The sequence below is a fragment of the Strongylocentrotus purpuratus genome, unplaced genomic scaffold, assembly GCF_000002235.5.
Source record: "Strongylocentrotus purpuratus isolate Spur 01 unplaced genomic scaffold, Spur_5.0 spur5_scaffold_21, whole genome shotgun sequence".
Lineage (NCBI taxonomy): Eukaryota > Metazoa > Echinodermata > Echinoidea > Camarodonta > Strongylocentrotidae > Strongylocentrotus > Strongylocentrotus purpuratus.
Genome location: NW_022145607.1, coordinates 40,241,949 through 40,261,974, shown reverse-complemented (window position 1 = coordinate 40,261,974; position 20,026 = coordinate 40,241,949). Strand labels below are relative to the sequence as shown.

Sequence of the window (20,026 nt, the reverse complement as noted above, 5' to 3'; positions counted from 1 at the left end):
AGATCATTTTATTCACCTGATAAGAATAATAGTATTTCAATAGACAGAATCTGAACTGCATCATTACTTGTTGCCAGGTTGGACAACATGATGGCTTGACCTACCTAGCTAGCAACACTTAATATATGCAGTTGCATTCTGACTATTAAAATACTATTATTCCTATCAGGTGAATGAAATAATTTGTATTGAGCCACTTCACAAAGACTTATGCATTAAATTTGGTTACATTACGAAAATGGCCTATTGCTGTGGTAGAACATCCCTTCCCTGCTATTATGTAAAAATGTGTAGAACAGGTGAATATGCATGTGACACCTGTACGTTCTACACATTTTTACATAATAGCAGCCTTAGCAGGGATCATAGGGATATACTATATATATTTTTTTTTTGGGGGGGCCCTTGAAAATTTGGAAAATCGCATCCCCCCCCCTTGAACGCCAGGAAGGGGGCCCATCTCCATAAAAAGGTAAAATTAACGTGTTTTTACACATTTTTTTCCGGGGGGACCACAGGCCCACCGGCACCCCCTCCCCCTGGATCCGGCCGCCACTGCGAGCACATTTTCTTTCCCGGAAATTAAAAAATTTGGCCGACCTATATTTCGATGGCTGGGGGGGGGGGGGGTAAGATCACTTTTTTGGGGTCACCCTTTTGCACACAAAAAAAGGGTTTTTTTCTTCTTTTTTTAAATTAAAAATCACACACATCAAAAATGTTAGTGGGGGTTCGACCCCCAATCCCCCACCCCCTGCGTACGCGCCTGTATCTATCTATAGTACTCAAGTTATTTTGACCCAAAGACAGAGAGAGAAAAAAACTCCCTCTTTTAGAGTTTAGAGTTTAAAAAATTTAAAAAAATGATAATTCCCAGAGTTAACTATACTACTATAGTATACCCTTTGACTGAATTAATGTGACTTTATGCTGGTGCAACATTGAGATATGATTAAGAATAGGCCTACAATAAACATGACACATTTAAATAATATCCAACTAAATGTTCTGTGATTTTTACAATGTAAATGTATATATTTTTAACTTGTGTCAGTGGCGGATCTAGGGGGCATGCACAGGGGGGCACGTGCCCCCCACCCCCCCCCCCAAAAAAAAAATAGTGCTCATTACCACCCCCCCCCCCCACCCCACCCCCACCCCCACCTAAGAAATCCTGAATCAGCGACTGTGTGTATTCAGTTCTGATGCTGCAGTTTGAAAGCACCCCTTTATCTTCGGTGTGTAAAGTCAGTGCGGGCCGGCTTTGTGTGTATTACGGGCCGGACTTTGTTGCGTGAAAAGTAACCCTTTATCGGAAATTTTGGGAACACAAAATCGGTCCCTCCGGACCCCGGAGTGGGAGTGAGGTAGGGGGGGGGGGTATCTTCTTTCTTTCTTTTTTCTCTCTCTCTCTCTCTCTCTTCTTTCTTTTCTCTTCTCTTTTCTTTTCTCTTCTCCTTTCTTTTCTCTTCTCCTTTTTTTCTTCTCTTCTCCTTTCTTTTTTTATCTCTTTTTTTTTTGTGCCGCCAATAAAGGGGGGGGGGGCCGCGGCCGTTTCGGCCCCCCTGGATCCGCCACTGTGTTGTGTGTTATTTTTCTTGGCTTGCACCCAGCAGATTAAAAAATGCGCAAGCTCGATCTTGTTACTGAACAAAATATACCCCCCAAAATCGGAGAAAATCTGAACACCAGCTGGGTTTTTTTTTACTGTCCGAATGAAAACTATTCTTTCCCAAAATACTGTCATTTTCATCGGCCTGAAATTTGGAATACCTGCTTAATGATAAAATTATAAATGCACCAAACCTCCTTCCTTTAAATCAAAACTCAAACGGTTCCTAACTTCCTACTATATAGGCATAATTCAGGCGCGGATCCAGGATTTTCCAATAGGGGGGGGGGGGGGGGGGGCCGAAAATTTTAAAATCGCATGGACCAATATTTCAACTTAACATAATACTGACAAGGTCGTAGAAACTTACCGGTACCTACAAGCGGGCACAATTTTGGAGAGGGGGCAGGCTCGCGTCATGTATGTTGTCTGATATCAACATCCGCCTTTTTTAAATTTATGCCTTTTTTCCCCCTCTGCGCGAAGCGCGGAAGCTTTGACGTTTCGTTAAATTATTAGAGAAAGAAGACAATTCGTTGTATACTGTTTTCGACTCCTAATCCTTGCCTGAATTCAGTTTTCCCCTCCCTTAATCGTTGTCTGAATTCGTTTTTGCCCCTCTCCCACGCAAAGCGCGGAAGCTATGACGTTTCATTAAATTATTACTCTTAAAATCCTTGTCTGAATTCAGTTTCCCCTTTTCCCGCGCGAAGCGTGGAAACTTTGACGATTCGTCAAATTTTTAGAGAAAGAAGACGATTCGTTGTACTGTTTTCGACTCTTAATCCTTGTCTGAATTCAGACCCCCCCCCCCCTCCCGCGCAAAGAGCGGAAGCTATGATTTTTCATTAAATTATTACTCTTAAAATCCTTGTCTGAATTCAGTTTCCCCCATCCGGGCGAAGCGCGGAAACTTTGACGTTTCGTTAAATTTTTAGAGAAAGAAGACAATTCGTTGTACTGTTTTCGACTCTTAGTTCATGTTTCGCCCTTCCCGCGCGAAGGTTTTGACGTTTCATTACATCATTATAGAGAAAGAAGACAATTCGTTGTATACTGTTTTCGACTCCTAATCATTGCCTGAATTCAGTTTTCCCCTCCCTTAATCGTTGTCTGAATTCGTTTTCCCCCTCTCCCACGCAAAGCACGGAACCTTCATTTGTTTCATTAAACTATTAGAGAAAGAAGAGGATTCGTTGTACCGTGTCCTTGTCTGAATTCAGATTCCCCCCTCCCGCGTAATGCGCGGTAGCTTTGACGTTTTATTAAATAATTAGAGAAAGAAGACTAATTGTACTGTTTTCGACTCTTAATCCTTGTCTGATTTCGGTTTCATTAAATTATCTGAGAAAGAAGACAATTCGTCGTACCGTTCTCTACTTTAAATCCTTGTCTGAATTCAGTTTCCCCCTCCCGCGCTTCGCGCGGAAGCTTTCAGGTTTATTAAAATTATTAGAGGAGAAGGCGATTCGTTGTACCGTGTTCATGTCTGAATTTAGTTCCCCCCCCCCTCCTGCGCGAAGCAAGGTAGTTTTGGCGTTTCTCTAGAAATTATTCCTTTTAATCCTTGTCTGAATTCATTTTCCCCTCCTGCGCGAAGCGAGGAAGCTTTGACGTTTCGTTAAATTATTAGAGAAAGAATACGATTCGTTGTACTGTTTTCGATTCTTAATCCTTGTCTGAATTCAGTTACCCCTACCGCGCGAAGCGCGGAAGCTTAGACGTTTTATTTAATTATTAGGGAGAGAGAAGACAATTCGTTGTACCGACTCTTAATCATTGTCTGAATTTTCAACAAAGTTTCTCTGTCACATCGAGCAAAAACTATCGACACTGCGGACCCGACACAGCAACATAATTATCAGTATCTTTCTTGCTCCCTCGACGTGGCGACTCCACCCAACATCCCCTTTCTCTCTTACTCCCACCCCTCTTCCCTCAGGCCCTTATCTACATCTCTCTCTCCTCTCTTTCATCCTCGTTTCTTTTTTCTCTCTCTTCTTCTTTCTTTTTCTTTTCCATTCCCTTTTCTTTTCTCATTTTCCTGTTTTCTCTTTCTTTCTTCTCTTCTCTTTCCTCTCTTTTCCTTTTCTTGTTTTCTTTTCTTTGCCTTTCCCCTTTCTTTTTCCCCCTCCCCTCCGCTCACTTTTCCGGACAGCTGTAAAATTTTACCGACAATAACCTGACAGGTGGGGTGTCGCATCCCACCCCCCCCCCCTTAGCAACGCCTCTGAGCGCAGGGTCTGTTTTAAACGTTTAACCTCGAATCCGCGGCTTAGGATTTAATGTGGCCTGTCCCCTCTATTCAATAACCCCCCCCCCCACTCCAATAACGTCTCCCAAGCCTTCTGGAATAACCCCCGATCTCCCGATCACAATTCTGCTCCTCTTATTTGTAGGGCCGGGCGGGGCTTCATCATGAGTGCTTTTACATGAACCTTTTTAAAATAAATATATAATGCTGGATTTTGACCCGGATTGCAAAAACGAAAATGATAGGGTGATCATCCCCAGTATACGCTTGCAGTTCACAGTCATGTGCACCCCCTTCCTCCTTATTCCCTTATCCACCGTTACCATTCTGCCGCCCTTTGGAGGGGCCGGGCGCAGCCTTTTCAGAAGTGTTTTTACACAACTCTTTTCAGGTACGACTCATAAACAAGTATGCTTAGAACTATTGAAAATAAGCTGAATTCAGACTCAGTTCAAGTTGCACAACCTAAAATTACAATACGGACAGTCACCCCCCCCCCCCATCCATGCGCGTGCATTTCACACGCACATTCCCCCCCCCCCAGTTTTCCCTTACTCGTTGTTTCTGTCACTTTGTGCCATTTCCTTGTCTTTCTTCATTTCTTCTTACCCGGCTTCTTTCTTCTTTTTCCTTTCTCTTTTCTCTCTCTCTCTTAATTTTCTCTTTTTTCTTTTCTCTTCTCCTTTCTTCTCCTTTTGTTTCTCTCCTCCTTTCTTTTTTCCCTTCTTTTCTTCCTCTTTTTTCCTTTTTTCCTTTTTTTTTGCGCCGCCAATAGGGGGGGCCGCGGCCGTTTCGGCCCCCCCCCCCCCCTCTGGATCCGCCACTGCTAACTTGACTATGGATCGACTATGGAAAACGGTGTGTAACATTCTTACCTCTCTTATTTATATGTTATAGTTTAATGATTTGTGATTTAATGTTTATATTCAGCTTTTTAAAGTTTCTGTCTAATTTGTATTCTCACTTTTGTAAATTTGCATTTCGCATCCCAGAGCATTACCTACCGAACTCGTCTATATTTTTCTCAAAATGATAGTGAAACTAATCGTCCATTTCGCGGCCCATGGAATGGCAACAAACTGACTTGTGATGGCGCTTTACAGGAATTAAAAAGATATGACAGGTTCGGAGCATCGAAATCCAAGTAAGTTGGTTTGAGTTCGTTGGTTCGGAGCATGCAGTGACAACTCGCTTGTCGCGGAAGTTGTCGCTCATCTTGGCAAAGACGGCTTCGTGAAACACTTAGCTGACAAGTTGCGTGACAGTGGCGAGATGTCGTTGATCTTGTAGTTATGACGGTTTCGAGAAACGGCCCCCAGTGGACCCTAGCCATAGAGATATCTCTATCTGACCCTAGCCTATCGCCGAGATCGAGAGCGCGCGCGCGACCGCGAGCGCGAGAGCTAGCTAAATGACTAGACATATTGTTTTGCTCATACAGCTGATTTTGTGATATCATTGGGCTGTGACCTGTGTGCGGAGTGAAGGCTAAGAAAGAATGGACTCTTTCCCTTCTTTGTTCTTTATTTACTAAATGGATGACTCTGAGCATTGTGGATGATCTTCCGGCACTCTATTTTACCCCTCTATCAAAGATCCACGATATACCATACAAACTGCAAGTAAAAACGGAGTAATCATGCTGTTGACCGAGGTAAGACGTTAATGGAGTAGCCTACGACAATACACCTGACGGTGGCCTGTACTGATAATGCAAAACTGTCTACAATAATGGTCGGTACATACATCTACATGTATACACTACATATACAGATAGTCTAGGTCTACATTCATAATTTAGTTGTATGAATAGTCTAGGTGACTAAAGTTCGCAGACATTTTACTTTCAGAACATAGGTCTAGACCTCTAGGTCCTATACAAAATGTGATATTCTATCTAAGGGAGGCCAATGCCCGGGCGTAAGGCTTCTACGGCTACGCCTACGATTTGTGCGCTCGTTGTCCAAGTCAGAAAATAACCAGAAATATCTATGGAATAAAATCTATAACAAGTACACAATTGTACACTCCACAACATACCTATAATCACGGATCTGTAATGGTCTTTCACCATTTGTTGACGATCTTGCAGATTTTGACGTATTTGAATCCAATAATTCTGTAAGCAGACGAACATTAACGCGCACATAAGGGAAACTAGAGGGGTCCTAGAGGGCGCGGAGGTTAGCTAACTAAAATCCTTCTCAATGGCAGAAGGTAGACCCTAAAAATATGGAATCTGTTTTAAATGAGAGAACTTTTGATGGAGATTAACATATCAGATGTGCACAAATGTCACTTTTAACAACTAGAAAATATAACGAAAAAGATTATATCTTTTTAATTGCAGATTTTTAAAAACTGCACATTCAAAGGTAGATAAAGTACGATGTTTTTGTCAATCTTGCTTTGGTTTGAGGCCGATAGCTACAGCCATCTCAAATTGAGAAGGGAAACTGTGAACAGAGATGTCATTGTTCCAGCCCCAAATAGAGATTTTTGCGACATCATAATATGAATATGTATGAGCTCGGTCAGAACGCCCACCGAACAAATTTGGCTAGTCTCACACACAGTACCTTATTCTCACAGCACGGGACTCGAGTGTCAAGCTCGTACAGTAAGTCATATATGAAAAATGTTTAAAAAAGATATTTCAGTAAAAAAATGTCTACGTGAGCAGTCTATACTCCAATTGAGATTAAGTTAGGATGGAAAGATATGATTGGATGATGTGATTGTGAGTGCATGATAAATGGTTAGTTGTCGCGTACAGCTTAGAGAGAGAGAGAGAGAGAGAGAAAGAGAGAAAAAGAGATCCAGGTACTACGTATACGTAGTACGTACGTACAGTGTATGTGCGATATGCATCATGTGTAGCGCTGTGAGTGTGAGCTGCTGCATGGATTATGGAGGTCGTTCTTGTTGATTGTACAGTAGATCTCTGACTGAAATCATAAGGAATACTCCTGAGGAAATCAAGTTATTGGAATACCAATCAAAGGTAAATATTAATGAATTAGATCTAGTTCTCTCGTACTTTCGCGCGAAGTTTTTAACTTGTTGTTCGGTCAATGACACGCCTATTCCCTCGGGCCTGTCTAATTCTCGACGTAATTTTCGGGAACATGAAATTGATCATTTCAAGGCTCTTGCGTACGGCCAGGCATAGAAGGAAAGGCATAGAAAAGAGCTGGATATCTCCCTATTTTATAAAAATTCTGGAGTCGGCAGATGGGTGAGTTGTCTTAGTGAAAGAAAATCCTTTCGTTTAATGTTTGTTTTATTATAAACAAATTCGCAATTAAAAAGTTAGATTTGGGCATTGGCCTCCCTACTAAGATTTCTCATATTCTACACAAAATTTATTTATTTCAATTTTTTCTATTACCAAATGGGCGGCAAAGTATTTTATTACAACTTAGTTCAACTAGAAAATTTGGCGCTAGTTCAGAAGTCTATCCAAAATTTGACCTGTAACTCCGGCGTGACGATAAGACTTAGACTACCCAAAATGAGGTATTTCATCAAATGTCCAAAATAATAAAGGTCATGATTTTAAAGTCTATATACTTGTTATCTGTTTTGCGTAAATTGTCTTATTTTTTCAGAGTATTTTTCCTATAAACAAAGACTTATAATATGCACTTTCTCACAGGATTCATAGCAAATTGAAGCACAATACAATTACATACCTGCCTGACAGTCAGGTGAGGGCGCGCACGTGTGTTAAGTTAGCGACTGTAATCTTAGTTTTCAATTTCATTCAAACTTTCAGTTTCACCAATCTGCTAATATTTCTGCATTCTGTTAGTATTTGCTGTTATGGTTGGATTTTTCTGAAAGGGGAAGTCCACCCTGATATCAAGTTGGTTTTGATAAAGCAGGAAATGAGAGGAACAGGTCAGTGAAAATGTTGAGCAAAATTTGATTAAAAGTTAATAAAAAAAATATGAATTTTTGAAGTTGCGAACAAAAAACATAAATTGGCAACACCGTGAGTACTAAAGTACACCCTGATATTAACTTGGTTAAGTTTAATGAAGGAAAGGAGAAAAATAAGAGAAAAAATTAGTGAAAGTTTGAGAAATATCCGATTAGAAATAGGAAAGTTAGGAATTTTGGAGTTTGTCGATCAGTGAATGACAACTTGGCAACACTGTCCCCTCTTTCACATGGTGGATTTTTTTGTTGATAAGACAGTACACAGGTAGTCAGGTACGTTGTAATAAAAATGTACATGTACATGTTCAAGTACAGTATAATCCATGAACATTAATAATAATATTCCCATTTTATGTAGCGCTTAACACATCTGTAAAGTCTCTTAGCGCTTTACAGATACTGTAAGTCCTATTCTTCTTCTTCTTCTTCTTCCTCGTTAAATGCTACTTCATACAACAAAGATTACGCACTGCAGTGTGGTGTGTGCCATGTCCAAAATGTGTGTAGGCCTCAATCCAGGTGCAAAATATGTAATGTGCTGTTAAAAACGTGGACAGCGATGTGCTGCCATCAGTTGGACGCTTCCTTCAATGCCCTTTTAAAGGCATCCAGAGAAAGGAAGTTTGCAGGGTCCTTTGTTCCACTAGTACGAGGGAAGAAGGATGAGAGGAAAGTCTGGTCATTCGATTCAATACTTGCCCGCACACACTGTGTGCACAATATCCACTCCCTGGGGATCATTCCAGCCAGGCGTTACTTGACGCTCAAAAACTGTTTGACCAACAATGACGGTCGCATCCTACCGGGTACCGTATTTGCCGGCGTAAAGGCCGCAGTATTTTTGGAAGAGAAAAAATCAAAAAGTCGGGGTGCTGCCTTTACGCCGAAACAGTAAAAATCTCAAGTTAAAACAGCACGTCCCTTATTTGTAGGCAACTTCATACAAAAAAATATATTAACAAAATTGACTTGAAAACACATCGGACAAGATCTAGTCTGAACCACGTCAGCAGCAAATTTGAAGAAGCTATCTTTTTAATCGTTGTGCAACCAAAGAAATAAGAAGAAAACTGACCAGAAACTCGTACTAAAAATCGTACTTGTAAAAATGTCCTTAGACAGCACACGGCCCGGTAACCAAAATCATACCTCGCTCACACACTCTGTGGTGGGGAGCTACGGGGCTGGGAGTTGCCAACAAATCCAACGCACCTTCGGAGATTCACAGCGCGCAATCGTCGGTGTTCTTAACTTTTCAGTAAGATAATTCTGAATTATAATTGAGACTATCTAATTAATTAAAGCGACAAACTAACCTTGGTAGATCTCTAATAACAATACAAAAGCTTGTTTATTTTCTCCATTTGGCGGTACGATAGGGGTAAGACCGGATAACATTATATGGCCACAACTTGGTTATGGCAGGATTATATTAGTGCCGACTCACTGCATGCAAGCTAAAGATGGCCATTCAGGTTTCTGTATGCATGCGAAGCGCCCTCTAGTGTCCAATGAATGTGCTAATCTGCCTAAAAATTGATGAAGATTTGCTAAATTATGATCATGTTTTAGGTAAACTTCCTGTAAATTTATAAAATGATTGATAATTTTGGTATTAGTTTGTAGGAAAAATAGAGTTCTACGAGAAAATTACGATTATTTTCTTTGGTCCGTTTTTTTTCTTTTTCTTTACGAAATGTCAAAGTTGGGGGTGCGGCCTATGCGGCGGTGCGGCCTTATCGCCGGCAAATACGGTACCCATTTAACACCTGGATGGAGAATGAATTATGGAAAATGAAAAAGAATGTACAAATTCAATCCACCATAATATTGTCTTAGCAAGCAAGTCATATCTTTGAAGAAAGAAAAAAAGGTGTAGTTTCATCACGAGTTCCCCCCCCCCCTCCTCATTCATGAATGCCATATTCGACCTTTGACCTTATTGTATTTCCTGTAATTATTTTTGGAGAGAGGGAGACTTCCTATGTGGAAATCCCTTCAGTTTAGTGTAGGATTACTTCCCACTCACCCTGCAGCACTAGCGATATGGAGTGACTCTAGCTGCATTTACACTCCCAGCAAAAACCCACCTTCCAAATTTGAAAAAAAAATGCTGGCAGAGGCTCCACCAGCAGAGATGCCAACCAGTACAATTAAATCATATTTAGTACGATAATAAGAGTGGAATACGATAATACGATATCACCTCTTAAAATACGATTTTTTTTTTTTTTTTTTTTAAACCCATCAAAACCGCGGAATCGCATAGAAACTTGAACTGTAAGTAAACCCCTGCAGCCCCAACAAAAACTTTGCATTACAATTTTCTCTTTAAATTTTAATGAAAGAGCAAACATTTTACTTGATCGTACTTACCAGTAAAACATTTTTCTGAAATTTTACGGGCCCGGGGCCAACGGGCCATTGTTACTGTCAAGTCTTCGTGAAAATCTGATTTTTCTCTCCAAAATCTGATTTTTTTTTTATACTCGGTCTGTTTTTTTGTGTCAAGAGGTTGGCATCTCTGCACCAGTTCATGCAGTGTAATGCTTGCACTCAAAGCACTGGTGAATTATTCCAGTTTTTTGGGGGGGTCACATGACTCACCTCGCCTGCAGACCAGCGATAAGTGGCACATGTGCACATCTCACCAAAAACAGAATATTAAGGCAAAGACCAATGTTTTTTATGAGTACAGGTAGTTCATATAACCTCTTGTTTTTCAAATGTTTTTTTTCTGCGATGTACATGTGAATGGACCTGATGAAGTCAATGTGGATGATACATGTAATGTAACATTTTGAATTTGTCTGGTTTTTCTGCTTCTATTGAAAATAACTTATTTTTGGAGTGGACTTGCCCTTTAATTAATTCTGTATATTGAACATTTAAACTTTTTGAATACTCTTGGTTACATAAGTATTATTAAAAACAAAGTTCAACTCTCTCCAAATTTAAAGTTCTGTGCAAAAGGAAAATGTTTTTAAGAGTTTCCTTTTGACAAAAACATATTTTTAGACTATGGAGTAAGGATTTGGATCAAAAGATACATGTATGTAGATATTTTTTCCCCTTTAGACTTAAGCATATATTGTGATTAAGTCTTAGACTATGGTATGTTGGCTAGGGATACAACAGAATAAATGACAGCTTAATATATATATGTACATGTATAAGATGTGGGCTGTTCAAAACTCATTGGTATGAGAGAGAGTCTGTTATACATACCAATTGATATATTATTTACGACATGCTTAGAAGTTCACAGCATCTGAAAAGTGGAAATAGACCCTTCACCGTATACCTGATAACCTTTAATAGGTAAGGAAGCAATTATGTGATTACATGTATGTAGTTGGTTGAAGTAGATGACCTACAATGTACTCTGTACCTCCATGACATGATAATGCAAACAAAGTTGTTTTTATACTCATATTGCATTGAACCTTGTACTTGCAGCAGAGTTCTACCAGGCCTTAATTGTTCCGTTTCGCTCTGTCTCTATCTCTGTGTCTGTCTCGATCTCTCTCTCTTCCCTCTCTCTCCCCTAGCTCTCTCTTCTCTCTTCTTTACACAGTATCTGCTACAGACATGTACATGCACATGTCACTGAAGCGTGAAATGCAATTTAAAAACCGCCATTTCTTGAGTATTGCCTCAAGGAAGAAGGCACTCTAGAGTGACTGATATTTTGTACATTTATGACAAATGGGCTAGTTGTCTATGAATACAGCACAATCCACTAACTCTTGAACCCCCAAACTTGTAAATGTAGGAGACTAGTAGACAACCCAAAAATTTAATCCTGAGCCCCTGTGACATAAAGTTTAAGATAAAGTTGAGTTCTGGTCATGTGATTGCAAATGTGAAAGAAACGTTGTGGAATCAATCAGAAAAGGTTGATCATCTAGCATATAAGTATTGGTGTGTACAGCAAGGTTCTGGAATCATTTGGCCTAGTCTCGGTAAAGTTACAAGCAATGTACACAGAATGGGACTGCACCAACATGTGGCATAAAAATCTGTCCCGTTATTTGGGCTGTTAGAATATTAAGGCATTTGAAGAGCTATGCTTTTCAGAGAATATTTGTTATCTGATGTTTTTCCACACTTGCATAATATCAATGATATGGCTCACAAATTTTGTTTCACCTCTTCCCAGAACTCAACTTCTCTTTAATAGTCTGGAGTCATGCCCAGCTGCATGTATATTGTATAAAAGCCTGCTATACACAATTACATTCTTCATTTGATAATAGCCCTAAAATTTTGCTTTTGTGGTAGTAGCAAGTGGCAACAACAACATCTAAAGGTTAATATTGTATTCATCAAAATACAACAAATGAAGAGAAACATAATAAACAAAAGTACATGTACTTGGCCTTGACCCATAGCAGTTCACAGTTTTCTTATTTTCCCAGAATTTTAGTTATTATTTCTAAATGTTTATTAAAAGAACTAAAAGTAAAAAATCACCAATTAAAATTTGTACATAAAAATAATGATTTTATATTTTACACCATGTTGCCAATTTGATAATAATAGTGTTAACCTATAGAGCGCACACACCATCCAGAGACTTTAATTATAAGTTACAATGAATTAAATCTGTCTTAAGAATGGCACAACAAACTGCATTGGAAATAGACTCAAGATTTTCTGTGATTTTTTGCTCTTTACATGTATGTAATTTAATAAGGTAATGTAATAATAATTATGCTTTATGTAATGTGTAATTCCTAGGATTCTGAATGAAAAGATAATGCAAATACATGTATGTGACTAAAAGTAGACTGTATTTCTTATGGGTTTAGGAAGTACATGTAAGTGGCAGAAATTCAGGGACTTGATTTGATAGACTAGCTAGTTGAGTTTCTGATGCTTGACTTCTGGTCAGATGATGGTCGGACACTGATGTACATGTAGAATAATTCAATTAAGCATGAAACCAACTTTTAAAATGTGTTTAATTACTCACACTCATGCAATAATAATAATAATAATAGTGGCTACTTGTATAGCACACAGGTCCACCTTTCGGTGCTCATGTACTGTAGATCTAGTATTCTTTTGAACTTTAGGGGTCATGTTAGATGTTATTCTGTGTCCTACATGTAGGTGTTGATATGTCAGGCATACCATTGGTACACCAGATAGATTAATTGATTAGTTAAATGTTTTTCTCAGAAATCAGAATATGTGTTTTTAAATGTAATTTTGGATGTCAGTGTATCAATTCAAAACAAGAGGTTATATAAAGATTAACCAGGTTTATGAAAAGAAAGTGTATTGTGTGCATTCTTCATGCAGGTACAGACTTGATTGTGATGCTTAAAGGGCAATCCAACCTTTGTTATAAGTTCATTTGAATGAAAGCAGAAAAATGTTCAGACACTCCGTAAGAAACAAATACTGAAAGGGTATTGCATGCAAACTAGTCTCTAGCTGTCTCAAATACTGATAAAAACAGTGGTACATTCTCAATAGTCTCTCATTTCAGGCCTGTAACATTTTATATGGGTTTGTGCGTTCAAACTACATGAAGTGTGAACACTGTCTGTGTTGTTATTGAATAATAAAGAGCATCCATGATGTTTACAATGAACAGGATCAATCCTGGCACAGTCTACTCTGTTTACAATCACACGATATCCGTCAAGGCACCGAGGGAATTTTCTGGCCATCACGTTGCATGAGCACAAGTTGTTGACCTACATTGTTGAAACCACAGAACATCAAAACGAGACAACGAGAAATCCTCAATGCTTAACCCCTTACCCCATCCCTTCTCCCCTTCATCTCCTACCCTTCCCCTCCCTTATCCTTTTCCTCACCTTCCATCCATCCTCCCCTTCCCTTCCTCCCCTTCCTCTCCTCCCATCCCATCTCCTTTTCCTCTCCTTCCGTCCCTTCTCCCCTTCCTCTCCTCTTTCCTCTCCTCCCCTTCCTCTCCTCCCCTCTCTTCTCACCTTCCTCTTCTCCCCTTCCTCCCCTTCCTCTCCTCCCCTCTCTTCTCCCCTTCCTCTTCTCCCCTTCCTCCCCTTCCTCCCCTTCCTCTCCTCCCCTTCCTCTCCTCCCCTCTCTTCTCACCTTCCTCTTCTCCCCTTCCTCCCCTTCCTCTCCTCCCCTTCCTCTCCTCCACTCTCTTCTCACCTTCCTCTTCTCCCCTTCCTCCCCTTCCTCTCCTCCCCTCTCTTCTCACCTTCCTCTTCTCCCCTTCCTCCCCTTCCTCTCCTCCCCTTCCTCTCCTCCACTCTCTTCTCACCTTCCTCTCCTCCCTTTCTTCTCCTCCCGTCACTTCTTCCCTTCCTCTCCTCCCCTTCCTCTCCTCCCCTTCCTCTCCTCCCCTTCCTCTCCTCCCCTTCCTCTCCTCCCTTCTCCCCTCTCCTCTCCTCCCTTCTCCCCTCTCCTCCCTTCTCTCCTTCCTCTCCTTCCTCCTCCCCTCTCCTCCCTTCTCACCTCTCCTCTCCTTCCTTCTCCCCTCTCCTCCCTTCTCACCTCTCCTCTCCTCCCTTCTCCCCTCTCCTCCCTTCTCCCCTTCCTCTCCTCCCTTCCCTTCTCCCCTTCCTCTCCTCCCGTCCCCTCCCTTTTCCCCTTCCTCTCCTCTCTTCCCTTCTCCCCTTCCTCTCCTTCCGTCCCCTCCATTCTCCCCTCCCTCTCCTCCCCTCCCTTCTCCCCCCATCCCTTCTCCCCTCATCCCTTCTATCCTCCTTCTCCCCTCCTTCTCCCCCTTCTCCCCTTCCTCTCCTCCCGTCCCCTCCCTTCTCCCCTCCCTCTCCTCCCCTCCCTCTCCTCCCCTCCCTCTCCTCCCCTCCCTTCTCCCCCATCCCTTCTCCCCTCATCCCTTCTATCCTCCTTCTCCCCTCCTTCTCCCCCTCCTCCCCTTCCTTCTCCCCTTCCTTCTCCCCTTCCTTCTCCTTTTCCTCTTTCACCTCATTTTCTTGGAAGACCCCGATGTTGTCGTGGCGACAGCTTGGCCGTGAAAAGTAGAGCCTGGGCGGATGTATGTCTGCGCATATCTGAGTCGTCATTTGCTGCAAGAGAATCAATAGTTATTTCCATTGCTCTCTTTTCATGTCGATACAAATACGGACCAGGTTATGCATAAGGTCGGAAAGTGTGCTTGTTGAGAATGTAGAGTACATGTATGTACATTGTACATGAAGGGAGATCTTGCCCGTACAGTATGTACGCTACCATTTCTCTTCAAGATTGTTTGAATGGAACTTCTATAGTGGATACTATTTTGGGAACAGGATGGATCCTGTTCCCAAAATTAAAACATTTTGTCTTTATGGTATGACTGATGTACTATCATAAAGCCAGGGCCTCTCTGTATTTTCATGCAGAGAGTTTGTATATATTGCCCAAAAAAATGTAAACATACCTTTTAAAATATGTTTTACATGTGTTATGCAGAATTCTTGTCAAAAAGCTCTTACAGTATACACATACATACTGTACTGTACATGATTGAAAAGTAACATACCGGTAATGGTATAGCTTCTAGCTAAATACACACTCTCGGCTGCCCTCAAGGAGGCTTTTATGGTACACATTATACATGTACATGTATGTAAAACTAATTCATCATTGGAAAAGTGGAAACTAATTTGGTATTGCATCTACATGTATGTACTGTAATAAGTCAAGTGCACTCGTATGTTGTGGTCATGGTAATTGCGAACAGATACATGTGTATGTATGGCAGCATCCTCCAGAAATCCTACATAAACATGAGAATCATATACAGTATGTGAAAGTGATAGTGTAATTATGATTTATAAAATGTACTTATTTGAACAATGTTAATACTGCGTGTGTACCATGCAAGGTCATACACATGCATGGTCTGTTCTTGCTTTCAGCTTGTGGCAGTACTTATACAAATACTTATTTTTAGTTAGTCATCTCCAATGTCAATTTATTATCCTAATATTCTGAAAATGTTCATTGGCATGTACATACATACATTTATACATTTTGTACATGTTATATATATATATATATATATAAATGATTTTCACAAATTTTGTGAATTTTGTGTTTTGAATATATCTTCTCAGTGTATTAAAGTTGACGATTATAAAGGTAATCCTGTTTGAGTTATGAAACACAGAAATGAGAGCAAATATGTACTTCTCTTGAGATTTGAAACCACTTTTATCATTCAATCAACAGTTTCAAGACCAATAGCAAAAAATAGTAATGATTGCCATCGAGTTTTGTTTGTAGGAGGTAGAGTTGAAACAAATTTACTAGCTGGGTTCAGATGATAGTGGGTTCTTGTATGTATAGAATGCACATGTGCAGTTTGCTGAATTTTTAGAATACATGTACTACCAGCATACATGTAGCTGATTACCTTGAGTGGAAATGTCTGAAATATAATTACATAAATTGTCTCCTTTTCCTCACTTCTTCTGCAGGTAGCTGAGCCTTGTTGGCATGTGTAATGTCTAGTGACTCACCCCCCTCCTCATGCAGCACAAGGCACACTGCCTACCCCGTATGGTAGTGGAAGAGTCCTTAGATTGCATGAGTCAGCCTGGATACACTTGCGGTAGGTTGCCGGCTAGCCGACTTGACGGGTGCGTGCAGTAGTGAAGCTAACGAGACACAGGAGACGACGGAGATACGCATGCAGTGACGTTTGTGGGGGATAAATCTCTAGATCTGGAGTACATCTCGCAAAGTCTAATCAGCTATTGATCCAGAGTTACGATAAGCGAATCCCCGTTACGTGTGAAAGTCTTCCCGTGTCGGTAGATGTTAGAGGTACACACATGTACATGAGTAGACCTGAACTACAGTATGATCTGCACATTCATCAACCTCTAATCAACTTGATAATTCCACAGGAAGAAAAATAAGCACATCCCAAAGTCGTGTTCCGTAGATCGGTGTTTCATGTTTCATACGTGTCAAATATTCATATCAAGAGGACATATTTTCGCGGTTTTTAATAAAAAAATCTAGACGGAATATCCAACCATTTTTTGGAGTATGAGCTGACCTTTTCCAAATTGCAGGAGGAGTTTTGGGGTGGTGATGCTGTTATTGTGCAGTGGAGATGCAGGGGATAAATCCGAGTCACGTTCCACTTGCGGATGTCGTCAGAGAGAGCATCAAGTGAAAATGCCATATGACCAATGCCTAAGAGTGTGGCTGTGCATCGCATAACTAATGATTCTATTGGAGTGCACTTGGGAGAGGAGTTGAAATGGAGCGGCATTGAGTTATTCCTGGCTGGGCTAGCTACGCAGGTGGCAAACATCACAGCTTGGGTATCTCATGTCCTTTCTCTTCTAATTACTGCCATAGATCATGACCAGTGTTTGTGTCTGCTAGCCATCACATATTTACTGTTCATGAGCCATGCATGCAACTTTCCTGGGACACTATAGAATTAAGAACGATGCAAGTCATAAATATGCAGGATGTACTCTACAGTTTTAGGGGTTTCTATCTTATTATCTCATTGTAAAAGCATCTACATGTACATTCATACCTGAACACAAGAGAAAATGTACTTCAGGATACCAGTAGATTGGAATACTTTCACATTTAATATCATTTGAGGAGGTGACTTCGCTAGATATTCATTTGATATTCTGAGTCCGGTTTGACAAAAAGCCGGATCTCAGTCACGTAATCATGTATGCAGTACTAGAACAGAACCCGGCAGCGCGCAGTGACTGTACTATTCTGTCGCTGTCGTGGAAAGGAACAGTCCCTGAAAGCGAGAAGGATAAGAGCTATACTCGCAAGCGACACTACACAAAAGGATGGCTTGCAACAGGCAACGTGAAAGGGGTGGTTGGAGCAACGTACACAACCAGCCACTGTGGAAAGAGTCCTCAAGCCCCTGCCAGAAGAAATTTCAATCTCCGTGGGCACAACAGTGAGGTAAGAACAAGGGCATCATATTGCATGTTCAGGGGGGTGTTTCACAAAGATTCTAAGTCAAACTTAACTCTAAGTTGGACTTAAAAATTATGGAGAGCCATTTGTAGCCCTTAAAAAAAAATACATTCAAAAGCAAAAATTCAAGTATTTTAGAGTTTTCATAAATTCCACATCAGGAACATGAAATCTCACTTGATAATAGAAAATATGATTGATTTGAATCAACATTTTATGCCTTTCAAAATAACTTTTACAAAATATTTTCAAAGATGCTAACGGCTTTCCATAATTGTTAAGTCCAACTTAGAGATAAGTTCAACTTAGGGTCTTTGTGAAACACCCCTCTGGTCATTCAGTTACTTTGTCTGCAACTCTGTATTATTATTACATGTACATGTAGGTGGTATGGACTATTGAACATGTACAATGTATACTAGGGTGCTTTAGTAACGAGACGGAAGGCAAAGAGGACGGGAGAATTCACTCAACCGAGATCAAATAATGTATGCAGTTCGGATTCTGTCTATTGAAATACTATTATTCTTATCAGGTGAATGAAATAATTTGTATTGAGGCACTTCACAAAGACTTATGCATTAAATTTGGTTACATTACGAAAATGACGGAAGGCAAAGACGAGGGTAACCGAGCAAAATAATCAATCTGCGCATGTGCGAATTAGAATTTTCTCCGTCTTGTTGATTTTCACGACCTGTCTCAGCCATAATAGCGTTCGTTCCCTAAACTCGATGGAAGAGTCGTATCGCCGTACAATAGACGATTTTCGTAATGTAACCAAATTAAATGCATACGTCTCTGTGAAGTGCCTCAATACAAATTATTTCATTCACCTGATACGAATAATAGTATTTCAATAGACAGAATCTTAACTGCATACATTATTTGATCTCGGTTGAGTGATTTCTCCCGTCCTCTTTGCCTTCCGTCTCGTTACTAAAGCACCCTACTACCTCTTCTATTCGTTAGGATTTTTTGTTTTTTGTGTTGTTTTCTCCGTAACATTTCTTGTGGAACAGATATATATCTCAAGAATGGCAATTGCATGTTCCTTCAAAGTTGGCACAACAGTAGACCCTATTCAGGACTGGACACACAATTTTTTTTAAGGTCATTTGTATAATGTGACATCTTCTGGTGCCATTTGTGAATTACGCATATCTTTAATTTCTCTGTAACCAAATATTTACACTATCTGTTATATCATCTTTGACATAGAAGGCCTAGATTTTATTTGAAAGATGCTAATGAGAGCATTAAATTCCATCCAAGTGGCTTTTTGGTTGGTTTTCTCTCAGACCTCATCTTCAGATTGGAAAGTGCATTAGAAGTTGGCATTCCAATCAGTGCATGTACGGTACATTTACCTCCATGTATGACCGTGAGCTGTGTACTTTTAACTTTTCAATGTAACAAACAAACATTGATATTCTACATTATACTATGAAAATAGGTAGCAGTTCTAGTGATCAATACAGACATTATAATTCAGAGAATTTTTTGCAACTTCAAGACGTCATTTATAAAAACACAATTTGTTTATTTTGAACTCATACAATGTACAGTATATTGGAACCACAGATGAATTACCCAATACAGTATGTAAACAGTGACAAATTCAAATGTTTTTTTTTCTTCAAATCATATGGTAGTTATTGCTACAAATGTGACGGACATTGTTAAATTTGGTGAAACAGATGCAACATGTGATCTCCAGAATCTTCAATGTGGCATTACATACATACTTGTACAATGTACATGTACATTGCATTTTCTGCATTACGGACATTGCAGTTTTGCCCACTTTCATAAATTAGTGTTAAATGTACACTGTACATGTAGTCACTTGTAGTTGTAGGAATATTTTTCATTCTTTTTAATACCTCGATGATAAATTATGCACATTTTCCAAATGTTTCCATAGCAAATGGAGAATTTTTTTTTCTTCTAGTAGTTCTAATTTGATTATATTTTGTTTTACATGTACTTTAACATACATGCCAACTGTTCAGATTAAAGAGGAACATTCCTCTTTTTGGGAGAAGATAATACACCAGTTTACGGTTGTGTGCGCCATTTTAAACAAAGCCAATGACCTAGAGGTCATGTATTTATGCCTAAATTAAGATTGCGCCCATGCAAATTATGATGACATCACTGCCTACGCGCTGCGTTGTGCGCGCACATCATCATTTGCATGGGCGCAATCTTAATTTACGCATAAATACCACTGCGCAAACGTTATTGGCCCCGCTTCCGGGGCCAATGACCCGAGGTCAACTGTCTGC

General features: G+C 40.1%; 1 protein-coding gene across 4 annotated transcripts in view; it reads left to right on the top strand.

The window, feature by feature from the left end:
- The first annotated feature begins 17,263 nt into the window (after positions 1–17,263).
- LOC591879 (tubby-related protein 4) overlaps positions 17,264–20,026 on the top strand; it is a 55,124-nt gene continuing 52,361 nt past the window's right edge. For all 4 annotated transcript variants that reach the window (XM_030994788.1, XM_030994789.1, XM_030994790.1 and 1 more), the window contains exon 1: positions 17,264–17,720. In XM_030994788.1, coding sequence (XP_030850648.1) covers positions 17,469–17,720 — 252 coding nt within the window. In that variant the 5' untranslated portion in view covers positions 17,264–17,468. The remainder of the gene's footprint in view (positions 17,721–20,026) is intronic.